Genomic DNA, 18,079 nt, shown 5'->3' with positions numbered 1-18,079 from the left:
AGCTCTAACTCAGTCATCCCAGCCTGCTTCATCCTAAATTTGCAACCTTGTGTTTTAATTATATACTATTTAAAACTTAACCCTAGGCTGGGCGCAGTGGCACACGCCTGTAATCCTAACACTCTGGGAGGCCAAGGTGAGTGGACTGCCTGACCTCAGAGGTTTGAGACCAGCCAGAGCCAGAGCAAGACTCCGACTCTATAAATAGCTGGGCACCGTGGTGGGCTCCCGTAGTCCCAGCTACTAGGGAGGCTGAGGCAGGAGAATTGCTTCAGCCCAAGAGTTTGAAGTAGCTGTGAGCTGTGATGGGACAGTACTCTATGGAGAGCGACAAAGTAAGACTCAGTCTCAAAAAAAAAAAATCTTAACCCTGACAACCCCCCTACCCCAATTCTTGACGCAATAAATTTGTCCCTAACAATCTGACATCTGAGCTAACCTCAGTATATGGGAATGCGCCTCCCTTTAGCCATCAGTGCCCAAGGAGTGTCTTACTGAAGGCCCATCTCTGCACATTTTGTGGGAACTCCAATGGGAGAAAATGGTGGTCAGGCAGCCAGTATACCTATCACAAGGGTTCTAGTCACAGACCCCGTAGCAACATACTTGTTAATAAATACCTGAAAAATGTCTGGTTTCACTTGAAATCAAATAAACACAAATTGAGCCAATAACAAATCATTTTCCATCTATCATACCAACCAAGATTCTTCATAAGAAGTAATAAAGGGGAAAGGGAAAGGTGAGAGGGACACGTATAGTACACTGCTGCTAGGAGCATAAAACTCATCAGACAGCCCACTGGCAGCCCGAGGAAGCCAGGATGCGAGCCCACCACACGGACAGCTGAGGGGACTCTCACCAGGCTTCTGTTCGCCACTTATTTGGGTGTATCCCAGTTCACTTCTATAAGCGGATTTTCAGGTAACTACACTAATTCTTGGAGTCACTGATGATGACTCCAAGAAAGAGAAGCTGGGGTAGTCCATAGCCAAGCCACTACAGGCTGCTGATACAGTAAAAACACTGAGGGGAAAAGTGGCTCCTTGTGTTTTAATTTAAAATACATTTTTATTATTAATAAAGAAAGAGAAAACTATAGCAAGCTTAATATGAGTAGTACAGTGCTCACAATGCAACACAGTAAGTGACAAGGAGACAGCAGAATTGGCACTTCTAGTAGGAGAGCTTGACCAACTAAATGACCAGCAAGATAAAGGGCAATGGGATCAGATGTGACCTATCAGGCTAAAGATGTGAACCTACCACACTGTTTGAAATACAGATTTGTACCACTAATACTACTGTAAAAGTATGAGCTTACTATATAACTAACTGTAAGTTAAAAAAAATTTTTTTAACTTTTAAAAACTAAGCAAAAGAAGTACTTAAAAAAAAAAGCATAGAGAAGTACCTTGATATTAAATGAGAATAGTGTTTTTAAACTATTAAAGAATAAAAAAGAATTCAGTACTTCACTTTCATCTTTTATTTACATTTCTGTTTTTTATGTATGTCTTACAATGTTTGAAATCTACTGGTAGAGTGGTATGTGAAGTATGAGCAGACACAGGTCAGAGATAATGGCTTCAGAGATTTTTTTTACCCTACATTAAGTTTTGACTTACTCTTATTTATTTGAACATTTATTATATTTTACTATGTTAATTTTTAAGCTTCTCTCTGAATGCTCCCATAAGGTAAAATCCAGAACCATATGCAAAATATTAACCTCCAAATGTTTCATTTCTTTAGGGAAAGTAGTAGTTTTACATCAATGCTGTTGCAAAACTAACACCTGCTAAAGTGCTATTTACAAAGCAAGAACCAAAATATTTGCTTCAAAGGATTTATTTCTTTAGGTACAATTACTACATTATTTACTAGCATTCAACTCTCTGTGCACTTGAAAATAACTCAATTTACAAAATTTTAACTTATACATCTTTCCAATAACACAACATCTCATGCATACATGACATACTCCAGTATTTTAAGTATAATTACATGACTATTATTTAATTTCAGAAGGAACTATACTTCTTACCTTTTTGCCAGATAGCAAATCTTCTCCAAGCAAGTCATCTTCAAGTTCACTAGAGGGAAGAAAAGAGGTACGTTAATGTTTACTTCTACAAGACTGGAAAGTACTGAGGGGCACTTTGAATTTTACCAAAGACTCTAGGGTTTGTGTTTTCATGTTAGTCTGCTATATTTTTCTTTTGCCTTATTAATAATAAAAAATGTATTTTCAAATGCATAGGGGAACCCTCTGTCTTTTAAGGAATAGCAAAGGGAGGTGGATCATTAGGTTTCTAATCTCAGTTTTGCACCTCAATATGAGATCTTAATCTCTTCAGACATGTTGAATAGTAAGTAAAAGAAGAAACTGTTAATATCTTAAGTTTTCTCTTATCTTTACAAACACGTGATGAAATAAAGAAAAGATGCTCAGTAAGATAAAAAACCAAAATCCCAGTTTGACACTCAAACTGATAAAAACTAAAAAAATTAAAAATGTTTAAAGGGGAAAGATTTACATGATTTGGAGAGAAACCAGAGTATTAAAAAATTTTAAAACAAGCTAGGCACTTGTAGCTCAGTGGTTAGGGCACCGGCCACACGCACCAGGGCTGATGGGTTCGACCCGGCCCCAGCCTGTTAAACAAAATAATAATAATAATAATAATGGCCAATAAACAGCAAAGACAACTACAACAGCAACAAAAAAAATAGTCGGGTGTTGTGGCAGGCACCTATAGTCTCAGCTACTCTAGAGGCTGAGGCAAGAGAATCGCTTGAGCCTAAGAGTTTGAGGTTGCTGTGAGCTCTGACACTACAGCACTCTACCCAGGGTGACAAAGTCAGACTCTGTTTCAATTAAAAATAATAAAAAAATTTTAAAACAATGAAGACACAAAGCCAGATCACAGTATTATAATCAAGAGGATTATCTTTCTAGCATAGGAGTTGTATCTGATTTTTTCCAGCATATTTCTGTTCTGAAGTGATTAGGAGCAGGTTTTCTCCCAGTTAAAACAGAAACCTTTACTAAATCAAGAGGCTGAAGACGTTTTTCACTGCATTTATGTTTTTTAAAAAATGTGTTTGTTAATAAAGATGGTTACCACTGGTTTATGTTTTGAATTCTGGGGAAATTAATTTCTTCAAAGCAAGTGTCTTTAAAGACCAACATATAGAAAGACAGAGGGAGGAACAGTCAGACTGTGATTCCAGGTGCAAATACCAAGAAGGCTTAACTATACCAACAAAACTGTCACCCTTTTTTTATGAAGTTTTGGTTACAAAATTCTGTAAATTTTGAGAGATCATCACCAGCATTATTTTACTCAAAACCCCCATTTTTTAAAATGCTATCTTGCAGAATACTAGAATCTTCAGGAATATATATATAAAGTTATAACAGAAATGCAGGTTTCTATACACCTTCTAAACTAAAAACAATGAATCACTTCGTTCATGCACTAAAAACTTCCTCAGTTACCCAAAGTTACCTACACATATACCCTTGGTTTCATAAAAAGAATAAGGACAAGGCATTAAATAACTTGCCTAAGGTCTCGTAACAGTGACAGATGCAGGACAAAAATTTAGCAGCCCTTGAAAAAATAATCTCTCACAGACCTGTAAAGATGGCTGTGAGAGAGCAGTCTGTGTATGGCTTCTTCCACTAATCATCTATCAAATACAATTTCTGCATCTTCAGTGTTACAATTATCCTCCAGAGGGCGGAAGGGTGGGGGGGCTGCCTATTAATATTTACAACTGTCCCATTTGAGAATTTGATTCTAGATGACCAGAAACACCCAGAACCTCCTCGAACAGTCCTTGAAGGCAAGCACTACCCTACAGTACACTGACCATCACTGTAAACAACTGAGAATGGAAGACAGTGCCATTTTCCCAGGGCACACTAATTGAGAAAGTAATAAGGACAGGTGTTAACACTCACAAAAGCAAAACTCTATTTGTGCCTTTTGCTGACAAGAAAAGTATGCGGAAAGAAAAAAAAAAATCAACCTTTAATGACTTAACCTATTTTTTCTAAACAAAAACATGTTTAAAAAGAAGATGAATAATTACTATTCGTATGGGACACAAAATGAGTGGTGGAATATAGAGAACAGAGACTAGCACTTGTTTCCACGACCACTGAGACAGCAGGCTGGAAGACAGCTGGGCTAAGCCATGAGCCTGCAGCAGCACGAACCAGCCAGCCATCAGCAGCATGTGCTCACCCCACAGCGAAGCCGGCCCTGCACCAAGTGTTTTACATGAACTAGCTGCTTACCTGACATCACAAGCCTATCAAGTAGATATTTACATCATACCCATTTTTGATATATTTCAGTAGTCACAGAGACTTGCCCAAAGTCAACCAGGTTCCAAGTTGTGACACCAGGTGAATTCAGACAGCAGGCTGCAGAGTTCAAATGCTATCTGTTACACACACAACCCAAAGAAATTCAACGTACTTCTCTTACTGTCATCATTAAGTTTGGATCCTCACATGGGATGGATGCATAAGAGAAGAAATTTATTAAATATATAAAACTACCAAAATTACACTGACTGTGGCCAAACACAACTAATGGAAGTGACTGGTCCACATCTGGTAACTTGAAAGGAGTGAGCAGTCACACTGGCTGCCAGCAACAGCAGCTGTTTCAGGAAATAAAACAAGCACCAGACTGCTGAAGAGCCTTGTGCTCAAACCAGACTCCATACCAGCAATCACTACATGAGTAAGAACAACCTTTTCAGCAGATATTTCTCATCAAAGATTGGGGACAATCAGTTTTGAGACAGTATTTTTTACTTATAAACAGAAATACCCCAACCCATTTTGCAGGAAACAAGTTATCTATTGTTAGCCATTTGGCTGCAGCCTTTCAAAATTAGACGTCTTAAGTAACAACCAGACCACTGTGCGCGGGTCCATCATTATCTCTGGGTCCTCCCTACTCCAAGCCACTGTCCTCCTGTCTGCTTGCTCTGTGCCTGGACTACAACACAGGCTGTCCCAGACTCTGGCTTCTGGACAGATTCAGCCAAACGGAGGCACTAAAGAATGTCACCAAGTGGGAGGAGAAAGACTGGCCTCTCCCTTCTCACTTGCACCGTGAGAGGGTAGAGACCATGTGCCTCCTGCCCCACGCCTCTCACTGGGCTCTAGGACCCCACTGCCACCCTCTGGGGCACTGCCACACCCTGAGAGCTCACAACCTCTTTAATACTCAAACCATACGCTGTACACAGATAGACATGCACATCTTTAAACTTAAACATTTTAAGTGTTGGTTCAGCAATGACATCATATTCTTCCAAATATCCCAACTGCTAGTGCAACACAGCAAAAAGAGCGTCTTGTAACGATTCCTGCCTCGCCCTTCTCTTCAACTTCCAAATGTTTGCCTCTATCGTTCCATTTACAGAAGAGGCTGCTTTATACTTAAACATATCAAATAAATACATGTGACACAATCTTTATATTTGCAAACATGTCACTAAAGATAATGAAAACAGAATGCAGCATTTGTATTAACATGGATGGAGGTGGAAAACATAATTATTTTTGTAGCGTTTGTATTAACCTGGATGGAGGTGGAAAATATTCTTAGTGAAGGATCACAAGAATGGAGAAGCATGAATCCTATGTATTCAACTTTGATATGAGGACAATTAGTGACAATGAGTGACACGGTGGGGCATGGGGGAAGGGAAGAGCAGACAGAGAGAGAAGGACAGAGGGGATGAGGAAAAGGGGAAGAAAATAGTCACTAATTCTAAAAAAAAAAAAAAAAAAAAATGTTGATAAACAATACTAGGACAAGTTATTTGTACTGAGGAAAAGAATAAAAAACTAGGACCCCGTCTCACACCATGAGCAAAAACAATTCCATCCAACCAGAAAGCAGGGAAGCTGCCAAGGACAACTAAGTCACGTCAGATGGACTCAGGAGCCAAACTAAATAGATTCCAACTTGACAATTACTGGGGCCATCTGACCATCAGTAAAGACAGTAACTGCAATGGATTAAATACAACCAATATCTATATCTATGAATTACAAAGGACTCAAAAATAAAACTCACTCTGGAAGATGCTACCGTTGACTTATTGCTTTGAAACTTCATAAATAAAAGGAAAAATCAAACACTTCTCCTGTCTTTTCTATATAATCTGAATCTCAGAAGAACCAACTATTTTATAGGAGTACCACAGCTCACATAAACAGGGAGCATCACACTTGAAGGCTGACACCTGTGCGGGGGGAGGGGGGAATTCTGCACACCACACCACCTGAGCCACAGCCTGCCCCACCCCTCCCCAAATTCAAACCTAAATCCCATCAACTTCCAGACCACTGACTTCAAACCTGTGCACAGTGAGAGACTCTTAGGTGTGCCAAGAAAAATTGTAAAGATCATTATTTTCAAATGAAGTTCAAAGCACAGTTAAGTATATTCTTTTTTTACTCTCTGATCAACATAAGTGTTCCGCGGAAGTTTAACTATAGCTTCAAGTGTGCCATGAGATAAAAAAGATTGAAAAACACTGGTCTCGACCTATTAATTGACACAAAATACCAAGGGTAAAGAGGTACAAAAAAACATCTCAGAAGCCAAAATTCTAGAAGACAAATCACCTTGTTTCTTCAACAAAAATTACAAGGAACTAAAGTAAGATAGGGAGAGAACCTAAAGAAACAACACTTGAAAACAACATACGGGCCTTATCTGGACCCAATTCCAACAACAAAAATGTACACAGACAGATCTGTAGGCTACGTGAGCGTGTGATATACATACACTTAATATATTCGTGTATGCACACATGTATACGACGCAGATGATCAGGGAATGGTGAGCACTAACAAGACACTTATTAACAGGTAATTATTTTCTAGACATAGGAAATATTTGTGGCTAAATTTGTAAATTACCTTTTAGAAAGACACTTTCTGAGGTCAATGAAATCCTGTTTGTGATTTGAGGGGGGCTATAAACACTGGCTATCTACCAATGACTGCCAAAGCTGGATAGCACTGCACTGGGTATATTGTCCTATTTTCACATATGCTTGCAATTCTCAGTAAATTTTTTTTAAAAAATCAATTTAATCAATTTCAGGCCAATTATACATCTAAATGTTATTCCCCCCCCCCCAAAAAAATAATTAACTTCCACAGAAACAGGAAAGATGCGTATAGAATCCAGAGCAGGGGCAGAGGAGTCTCAGTCTCACCACAGACTCACCCACCCAGCACTATAGTCATGGGGAAACATGAACAAGCCCAAACTGAGTGTATACTACAAAATTAGTGACCTGTACTCTTCAAAAATGCTAGAGTCGCTTGGCGCCTGTAGCTCAATCCAGCCAGGCCTGCCAAACAACGACAACTACAAGCAAAAAGTAGCCAGGAGTTGTGGCGGGCACCTGTAGTCCCAGCTACTTAGGAGGCTGAAGCAAGAGAATCGCTTAAGTCCAAGCGTTGGAGTTTGCTGTGAGCTGTGATGCCATAGCACTCTACCCAAGGCAACAGCTTGAGGCTCGGTCTCAAAATAAAAAAAAAAAATGCTGGAGCTATACAAGACAAAACCGATGTTAAGAAACAAATAAGGGGTTTGGGTGGCACGCAGGGCTAGCTACAGCATTCCAGCCCCTCCTGTGCCACTGGGAGAGGGGGCCGGGGTGGGTGGGGGCAGAAGGCGTTCATGGAACAGATGCACCAGTGGGTGGAACAGCTGAACAAGTAGAAACAGCTTAACGAAAAACAAGTGTGGACGCTGTGCAGAAAGGCTAAAGAAATTCTAACAAAAGAGTCAAATGTGCAAGCGGTTTGTTGTCTTGTTATCGCCTGTGAGATATGCATGGTCAATTTCACGATCTTATGGAACTCTTTAGACTTGGTGGGGAAGCCCCAGGTACAAACTATTCATGGGCAACTAGGTAGACAGAGTTTATTATTCAGTGGAGACTGTAACTTCTTGTAGCATTAAAGGTACGTTATCCAGAATGCACTACAATGATTGAGAGGAAATCGTGACAGCCGACAAATTACCCAAGTATATGGCTTTCATGATGAATGTCTACGAAAGTATGGGAATGCCAATGTTTGGAAATATTTTACAGGTCTATTTGATCATCTTCCACTTACAGCTTTAGTAGATGAACAGATATTCTTCTCCATGGTGGCCTCTCTCCATCCACGGACGCGCTGGATCATGTAAGACTTGCCCTGGATAGCTTAAAGGAAGTACCACATCAGGGCCCAATGTGTGATCTGCTATGGTCAGATCCCAATGATCATGGTGGGTAGGGTATTTCACCAGGTGGTGCTGGCTACACATCTGGACATTTCTGAAACATTTATCCATACCAGTGTCCTCTCCCTGGTTTCTCGTGCTCACCAGCTTGTCATGGAGGGATACCACTGGTGTCATGATGGAGCGTGGCTAACATCTCAGTGCACCCAATTACTGTTATCGTTGTGGGAACCAGGCTGCTATCATGGAATGAGATCATGGAATAAGACAACGCTTTAAAGTATTCCTTCCTTCAGTTTGACCAGAACCTGGTCGTGGAGAGCCTCACACGTTACACGGCACAGCCCAAACTATTTCCTGTAAATTCCTCCTGAGGAAACCTGTCTTTGTCTGTGGACTATACCTGGCTTTTTAACATATATATATTTAAAAACAAAAAAAAGCAGCAGTAACCTATGTGTTTCTGTAACAAACTGGGATCTGTCTTGGCATTAAACCACACCCTGGACCAAAATGTGTCACACTAATGATGGGCATTCAGCACACTCTGAGGCTGAAATTGACACAATGTGTTCTAGAGGGTCAGTCTGACAGTTTGCCTGCTGTATTTTAGTAACCACTTTCCTCTGCACTGTTTAAGCAAAAAAGGTAACTAACTACTTTATCTCCTTTTCCATTTACACGGAAATTTTAATTACAGTGTTTAACTAGAATGGATTAATAGAGTTGGAGTTATATTTAAAAAATTCACAAGCTGGGTGGCTAACTACTTTATCTCCTTTTCCATTTACACGGAAATTTTAATTACAGTGTTTAACTAGAATGGATTAATAGAGTTGGAGTTATATTTTTTTAAAAAATTCACAAGCTGGGTGGCACCTGTGGCTCAGTGAGTAGGGTGCCGGCCCCATATGCCGAGGGTAGCGAGTTCAAACCCAGCCCCGGCCAAACTGCAACAAAAAAATAGCCGGGCGTTGTGGCGGGCGCCTGTAGTCCCAGCTGCTCGGGAGGCTGAGGCAGGAGAATCACGTAAGCCCAAGAGTTAGAGGTTGCTGTGAGCCATGTGACGCCACGACACTCTACCGAGGGCGGTACAGTGAGACTCTATCTCTACAAAAAAAAAAAAATTCACAAGCTAACTTCCACTAACCCATTACCCTTTATTTTATTGAAATGTGATGAAATGTGTGATGAAATAAATTTTTTCATTAACTTAAATGAAGAAAAGATTCTTTTTTGAAGTATGTTGTCATAACATTCAAAGAGATTTCCCTTCATTTAAACTAGGTTACTGCCTTATGTTGATCTGCATATTTCTATGTATTTGTCATGACAGTGCTTGCATCCTATTTGGTGTACTGAGCAAATAAAACTTTCCATTTTAAACAAAAAAAAAAAAAAGAAAGAAAAGAAAAGAAAAAAGAAACAAATGGCAGAAAAAGCAACAAATAAAATGATACTGCACTGAATCTTGAACCAGAACAAAAAGAAATTGTTTTCTACCTAAACAGGATATTACTGAGACAACTGAAAAAACCTAAATCTACCACTGTGGATTAAAAAATAGAACTGAATGTTTGCTAAACATCCTGACTTAAATATTATATGATATTTGTATAAGTGCAAGTAGCCTTTCTTGGGAAATACATGCTAAAATATAGATGCTGAAGAGTCCAGAAGTAAAGGGAAGGTACCTCGGATTCACTGCCAAATGGTACAGGAAAGAAACTTTTAACACACACACTCTACACATGCAAGTGAAGAGAAGGATAATGAGGACTATGTAACAAAAAGCAGCTAGGGCGTCTGAGAGGTCAGGTGAGAGTATTTGTAGTACTCTTGTAACTTTCTTCTAAGTCTGAAAAACATTTCTAAGTGAACTTTTTCATGGTTTTTGTGTGTGTGTGTGTGTGTGTGTGTGTGTGTGTGTGTGTGTGTGTGTGTTAAGCAGGCACAGGTTGGACCCGCCAACCCTGGTGCACAGGGCCGGTGCTTCAACCACTAAGCACAGACACCCAGCCAACTTTTTCATGTTTTAATTAAAAAGTCATCTAAGGGGCGGCGCCTGTGGCTCAGTCGGTAAGGCGCCGGCCCCATATACCGAGGGTGGCGGGTTCAAACCCGGCCCCGGCTGAACTGCAACCAAAAAATAGCTGGGCGTTGTGGCTGGCGCCTGTAGTCCCAGCTACTCGGGAGGCTGAGGCAAGAGAATTGCTTAAGCCCAGGAGTTGGAGGTTGCTGTGAGCTGTGTGATGCCATGGCACTCTACTGAGGGCCATAAAGTGAGACTCTGTCTCTACAAAAAAAAAAAAAAAAAGTCATCTAAGGTAAAGAGTATTAATTAGGCTATATGTATTTTTAAAAATCTAAAGACTGTACTTTTTTTTTTTTTTTTTTTTGGAGACAGAGTCTCACTTTGTCACCCTTAGTAGAGTGCTGTAGCGTCACAGCTCACAGCAACCTCAAATTCCTGGGCTTACGTGATTCTCTTGCCTCAGCCTCCCAAGTAGCTGGGACTACAGGCGCCCAACCCAAACTCCTGGCTATTTTTTGTTGCAGTTGTCATTGTTGTCTACTGTTTGCTGCAGTTGTCATTGTTCAAACCAGGCCCAGGTTTAAACCCGCCAGCCTCAGTGTATGTGGCTGGTGTCCTACCCACTGAGATATGGGCGCCACCCTAAAGACTATATTTTAAGGAAACACATGCCACAGACTAGGGAAGAGATCTTCAAGCAACAAAACTACATTTCCAAAAAACATAAAAAATCCTCAAAGTCAGTAAGGAAAAAACAAACAACAAAAAATGAAAACATCACTATGAATAGACAGTTCAATAAGTAACCTCAAATGATGAGTAAACTACGCAAAGAACCACTTCCTATTTTGTTCAGCTTACTATCAGTCTTTTAAACAAAATTAGCTTAACTACTTCTTTGTAAGACCATTTCTGTTATAGAAAAGACTTAGCTCTAAGACCATTTCTGTTACAGAAAAGACTTAGCTCTAAGTGCTAATTGATTTTTTTACAGACTACATGTTGGTTAATGTTATATTCACTTAATTGGGACAAAAGATGCCCAGAGAGCTAATGAAACCATGACTTCTGTGGACATCTGTGAGGGTACTTTCAGAGAAGACAAAGACTTCAATCAGTAAGACTATAAAGAACCCCCACCCTCACCGTGGGGGCAGACACTATACAAATAAAGAGTTCAGCAAATTCACCTCATCTTGAGCCGAGACATCTGTGCTCCTGGTTCTCAGGCCTTCGAGCTTGCACTAGGACTGACGTCCTTGGCTCCCCTGTTCTCAGGCCTTTGGGCTTGGACTGGAACTACTGCACTGGCTCTGCAGATCATGGGCCTTCTCAGTCCCCAGAATTACATGAGCCATTCCCTCATAATAAATCTTTCTCCGTAACTATGTCTATCCTATTGGTTCAGTTTTTCTGGAGAATCCTGAACTAATACACTACATGGATCATCAAAGAATGATCAACTTTATGAAGACTGTAAGGGATCACACAGTTTTCATGACAGATTATTTTGTAAAACCTCTAGGGCATCATTGTTTTCATATTGACTGAACTCCAATGTAGTTTTTGTATTTCCTCAACACAGTATTTAAGAAGTTAAGAAAGTTGTAAATAATAATCATCATTTCTCAACCTCACTACTCAATTAAGTCCCACTGTAGACTTCTCCCAGTACACATCCTCTGACTTCTCCTGGAGCTCTGAAGTGACATCTGTCGTTACTCTGTGTTCCTACATAGGTTATCTTTATCTCTGCTGGTAATTTAAATGTAAATTAAAATTAGTAAGGTAACATTCTACCTTAGAATGGCATATATTAGAATAGCAAAAATTTTAAAGTCTAGCCAAAAAGTGGATATGCTGTGAAGCGAAAGGAACACTGGCATTTAACTACCACCATTATGGTTCTGTTGCCCATGAAGTCAATACCAGAGAGAGGGAGACCTACATGCTGCTGGCAGCCCTGCATATGACCAGACTGTAACACCAGGCAGACTTTTACCTGAAAAGCCTCATTTAGCCCCGTAGAACAGGCCCAACCAGAAAGGACACCACACGGCCAGCACATTGCTCTATAAAGACCTCTCAGTAGCCATGTGACAGAGTAACAGAAATCAGCACAGATCACACCCGAAGCACAGGTGTGTACATACCTGTCCCAGTCCTCGTCCGCAGCTCTTCTTCTCCAGGACCGTTCCGCACCAGGCTTATCAAACTGGTCAAAGTCGTCATCTGTGAGGAAGAGTGCACTGACGTCAGTTTTACTGAAGTAAACAGACACAAATACCAGAACAACTTGCAGTAAGATTCCTGACTTGACATTTTAAATTACAAAAGTTCTATATACAACTACAAATGCAGTAGCCGGTTAACAATTAAAAGTTGTAAAAATATAAAGCTAGCCGAAGAAAATCAATTTATTGAACACTATTAGGCCTGAAAAATCACTTACAGAGGAGAGTTTTTAAGAAAACACAAACTTAAGTAAAATGTGTTCTTTATTAAGTACTGAGTTTAGTATATATTTTTTACTGCAGAAAAATATGCTGATTTGCTATATTAGAGACTTAATAATACTTTTGTAATCTTTACTTTTCCAGATCATGAGAAATCAAGACTCTACTTAAGTGAAGCAGAGATAATGTAGAGAAGTACTGAGCAGGAGATTTTCACTTTTCTAACAGCCAGATTTTTTGAAAGTAAAAAGAGATAGGTGAAACTTTAACCAGTGAAAGTTAAACAATATATGTTATTTACCCCAGTATCTAAAACATCATTATACTACACATACTTGTAATTGACACAAAAAATATTAGGATTATTTGTAATTTTTCCATACTAAGTTCATGTTTGCATACATAGTTTATCTCGCCTCTCAATGTGAACAGGCCACGTTCCAAGTACTTGGCAGCTTTATGTGGCAACTGGCTACTGAAATGGACTGTGCAGAAGCAGCAATTAAGAGCAGAGTCTGGGTGGCGCCTGTAGCTCAAAGGAGTAGGGCGCTGGCCCCATATACCGGAGGTGGTGGGTTCAAACCCGGCCCTAGCCAAAAAACGGCAAAAAAAAAGCAGAGTCTGTTCCAGGCCTGTTTCTTTTTCTATAAAACGAAGCCATTATCTATTTCACAGATTTTCTGCAAGATTAAATGTGACAACCTGTCTTTAAAAAGAGGCACTGACAAACAGGTAGCACCTGATATAAAGTTATTTTTATTATTAGGAAAACTCAAAGAATGGAAAGTAATGTCCTCTGTCTTAGGCATACATGTAAGTAAAGAGGCTTGAGAACCAACAGCAACAGACAGATACCTTTCCCCAAATAAGTCCACACAGGGCTAGGCAGAGCTAGATAAAATAAACACATATAAAGCTTCAGGAATTAGCCCAGCCTGGAGCTGGAAATCAATCAATAAATTTCTAACAAAGTAATACATTAACTCTTACCAAACACTACCAAACAGAACAGGTTGCTTTCAAAAAAATCCTACTGTGAAAAAGGGTGTTGTATGGGTCCACCTCCCACATGACAAGCCTGTGGAGATCTGTGGATCCACACCCTATGAACCTGATGAAAATGGTGTTTTAAAAACAATCATTTAGGGCAGCACCTGTGGCTCAAGGAGTAGGGTGCCGGCCCCATATACTGGAGGTGGTGGGTTCAAACACAGCTCTGGTCAAAAACTGCAAAAAAACCCAACCATTTAATCTCTGGTAATGTATCTCAGGGCATACACCAAATGACACTTATTCCAGAAATCTACAAAAATGTGGCAAAATTTGTGGCTTTTGAATCAGAACTCACTCCATATCCTCAGAATCTCAGCTGAGATTCCGCTCTAGACACCAAGCTCCCTCTTCCCCAGCATCCAGTTGGAAGGCCAGAATATCTACATTTCTCATCCTGCACCCATCTATTGATAGAGGCTCAGTTCCAGGTGAGGGTGTGTGGGCTCACTTTTTCTATAGGTCCCACTTGTGGAACAGACACTACTGGGCCCAGATGACTTATGGGCTGTAGGTTCCACACCAAGAGCATCAACTTGAAGAGAACTGAGACTGCTCCATTACCCTTATCCCCCAGGTCCTCAGCTCCTAAAGCCAGAGGGTAACTCAGAGAACAGTACATGACTGTCCCCACTCACAGCACAAGAGCTGTGGCATAGGGGGCAGGGAGCCTTTAAACAGGGAGCTCCTAAATCCTCCCAGAAGCAAGGACTTCAAGCCAAAAGATGCTCTCCAAAGCAGTGTGGGTTTTGGTGAGAGGTAACTAGGAGAGTGGTTACAGTAACTGGAGACATAGAGACCCACTGTAGACCAGTTGCTGTGCTATGGAGAAATGGGAAATGTGGGGAAGGCCTTTGCTTGGGTCAGAACAAATCTCCAACACTAGTCTATAAAGCAATTTAAGCCCTAAAGAATTGTGAAAGGTGTGGCCAGTGAAAGAGACCCTCAAAATGAGCCTAGCTAAACCATCATCCCAAGGCTGCACAATGTAGTGGGGGGCACGGAGGTGAGAAGTGATTTCTCTAAAATAACCAGCCAGCCAACAAAGGAGTAAACAAACAGGGCAGCGCCTGTGGCTCAAGGAGTAGGGCACCGGTCCCATACGCCAGAGGTGGCGGGTTCAAATCCAGCCCTGGCCAAAAAAAAGGAGTAAACAAACAAGTTCAGGGGTGGAAGAGTAGAAGACCAGTACCAGAGCTACTACGACATATATATTATCTAAAATGTCCATTTTCTAACAAAAAGAATTATAAAACATAAAAGCAACAGGAAAGTATTAACTTATAATCCATCAGAAATAAAGCAAGTAACAGAAATCACCTGAGAGGACCAGATGTTGGACTTAACAGAAAAAGATGTTTAAGTAGTCATTATATGTTCAAAGAATCGATGAAATCACTATCAAAGAAGCAAAAGAAAATATGACAGTGTCACAACAAATAAATAATATGAATAGACAAATTAAAAAGAACCAAACTCTGAAACTGAAATGACTTCAATAAAGGGGCTCAACAGTAGTAACAGGTGGAAGAATCCGTGAACATGAAAACAGATCAACCGAGATAATGCAATGGAAGAAAAGAACAAACAAATGAAGAAAACTAAACACTGCCTCAGAGAAATGTGGGCTATCTTAAAATTAAGTACACCAAAATACATGTAAAGGGAGTACCAAAGAAGCGTGTATAAAGGAAAGAGAAAAAATACTCAAAATAATGGCTGAAAAACTTCCAAAATTTATTGGAAAATAGTAATTTATACATCCAGAAGCGCAACAAGCTGAAAACTGAACATGGAGATCCACACACGCCGTAGTCAAATGTTTCAAAGCCAAAGACAAGAAGAAAATTTTGAGAGCCCAAAAGAAAAATGACTCATCGCTTACAAGGGACCCGCCATAATGGCCAGTTTTCATCATAAACAAGGGTCGCAAGTAAATACTTTGAATATTGTAGTAACTGTGGAAATCAGATTGCCTCTTCCCAAGAAATTGTTAATTAATGTTGCTGTCTACTTATTTAATGATTTTTCTTCTTCTTTTTTTTTTTTTAGAAACAGTCTCACTTTTGTCGCCCTCAGTAGAGCTCCGGTGGAGTCACAGCTCACAGCAACCTCCAGCTCTTGAGCTTAGGCAAATCTCTTGCCTCAGCATCCCAAGCAGCTTGGGACTACATGCACCCACTACAACACCCAGCTATTTTTTTGTTGCAGTTTGGCCTTGGCCGGGGCCAGGTTCGAACTCGCCACCCTCGGTACATGGGGCCAGCACCCTACCCCCTGAGCCACAGGCACTGTCCTATTTAATGATTTTTCTAAACTATTTACTATGTTCCTTCTTGAGTGTTCACTTCAGCCTCCATTTCATTATTTCCCTAGTTAGCCAGGGACCTGACACATTTCCTTAAATGTCAGGATCCAATAAGAAAAGAGAAAATAAATAAAACTGCAGGAGAACCTGCTTCAGTGCAGTTGGATGGAGTCATGGAGAGAGCCCCAGCACCAGCCCATCGGTGAATAAGGGCAACGTCAGAGGTTCAAACAGCTCTGCTGGTCCAGTGCTTCTCAGGAAGGACCAATGCCTGGCACTTCCTACTCAACTATCTTTTCTCACATCACAGGGTGAATCAAAACATGATCCAACTAACTATACGCTGCTTATTATAAACTCACCTTAGACCTCAAAATACTAATAGGTTTAAAGTAAAAGAACAGAAAAATATATTCCGTGTAAATAGCAACCGAAAAAGACTGATGTGGCTAAACTAATATCTGACAAAATCAATTTTAAGTCCAAAATTGTTTTTAAAATACAGTATTTGTACACTAATATAAAGGATTAATTCATCAAGACAAAACAATTATAAACATAGATGAACCAAAATATATGTAGCAGTGACGAAAATGGAGAGAAATAGTTCTACATAACAGTTGCTGACTTTGACACCCCATTTTTCAGTAACCAATAGACCATCTAGATAAAAGACAAACAGAAAAATAGAAGACTTGAACAACACCTTTAATCACCTAGAACTATGAGACAAATACAAGGTACCCAAACCAACAAGAGCAGAATATACACTCTTCAATGTATATTGGAACATTCTGATAAATGTAAGCCCATAAAATTGTTCTCAATGGTTTTACAAATACCAAAAACCTTATATTTATAGTTCATGAAAACAGTGAACATTCCCTATCTATGAAAATATTAGCAAAGTCCCAACATTTTATAAGTCAAATTTTCATTTTTGACTTTATTCACATTAGTACACAGTGAAGGAATTATTAAGTACTTAACACAATCCCCCGTGACAGACCTTGCTAATTAATCACAGAATGGCCCATGTCTACAGGCCCAGCCAGGTCTGAGGCTGTAGTTCTCTATGACCATACTTGAGAATAGCAACTGCACTCCAGCCTGGACAGAACCGTGAGACCCTATCTCAACTAACTAAATAAGAAAAAAAGAAGAAATTAAAGCATCCAAATTTGCTAAGACCAGAAAATCTTCATACTGCGCTAGCTAATAACAAGTTTAACAGGTTTAATATGGGCCAGGTGCGGTGGCTCATGCCTGTAATCCTAGCACTCTGGGAGGCCAAGGCAGGTGGACTGCCTGAGCTCATGAGTTCTAGACCAGTCTGAGCCAGAGCTGAGACCTCGTCTCTAAATAGCCAGGTGTTGTGGTAGGTGCCTAATAGTCCCAGCTACTTGGGTAGCTGAGGCAAGAGAATCACTTGAGCCCCAGAGTTTGAGGTGGCTATGAGCTGTGATGCCACAGCAGTCTACCAAGGGCGACAAAGTGAGACACTGTCTCAAAAAAAAAAAGTTTACAAACCCTTGGCCTCCTCCCTAAGTTTAACTCAGTAGGCTCTATTTTCTTCTGTTGACATATTTCATGATTGGCACCACAAAAATCACAGTTAATATCACCATCAATCTTAATCACAGAAGTCTTCAAGTCTAAAGTTTTCAAGCTCACAATGGCAAACACAAGTTTTCCAAAATTTTAATTTTTGTCTGAAAGCTTAAATTTTACCATTGGCTACAAATAATTTGTTTTCCTTGAAGTGGTAGGCTCACTCCATTTTCAAGAAAATATAAAAACTAAAGCCTGAATAATGACAGTTTGTCAGTTGTCCTTTCAAGTAAAAATAATATTCTATGAAAGAAAAAAAAGCAGCTAGTTCAGCTCACAATTCAATTGGACAAATAATTTCTTTAAGAGATGAAGTCCCTCCATGTTT

General features: G+C 40.0%; 1 protein-coding gene and 1 pseudogene across 7 annotated transcripts in view; one reads left to right on the top strand and one right to left on the bottom strand.

Annotated features, from left to right (window-relative positions):
• Positions 1-18,079, bottom strand: part of RBM33 (RNA binding motif protein 33) — a 122,681-nt gene that overhangs the window by 90,084 nt on the left and 14,518 nt on the right. For all 7 annotated transcript variants that reach the window (XM_053608881.1, XM_053608882.1, XM_053608883.1 and 4 more), the window contains exons 2-3: positions 12,480-12,558; positions 2,048-2,096 (exon numbers count right to left, since the gene is read on the bottom strand). In XM_053608881.1, the coding sequence (XP_053464856.1) occupies positions 2,048-2,096; positions 12,480-12,558 (128 nt within the window). The remainder of the gene's footprint in view (positions 1-2,047; positions 2,097-12,479; positions 12,559-18,079) is intronic.
• LOC128598473 (serine/threonine-protein phosphatase 2A catalytic subunit beta isoform-like) lies at positions 7,901-8,843 on the top strand (annotated as a pseudogene).

The sequence above is a fragment of the Nycticebus coucang genome, chromosome 11 (genome assembly GCF_027406575.1).
Source record: "Nycticebus coucang isolate mNycCou1 chromosome 11, mNycCou1.pri, whole genome shotgun sequence".
In the NCBI taxonomy this organism is placed as follows: domain Eukaryota; kingdom Metazoa; phylum Chordata; class Mammalia; order Primates; family Lorisidae; genus Nycticebus; species Nycticebus coucang.
Note: the sequence above shows the minus strand (reverse complement) of the source record. Positions and strands in the feature narration are given on the sequence as shown.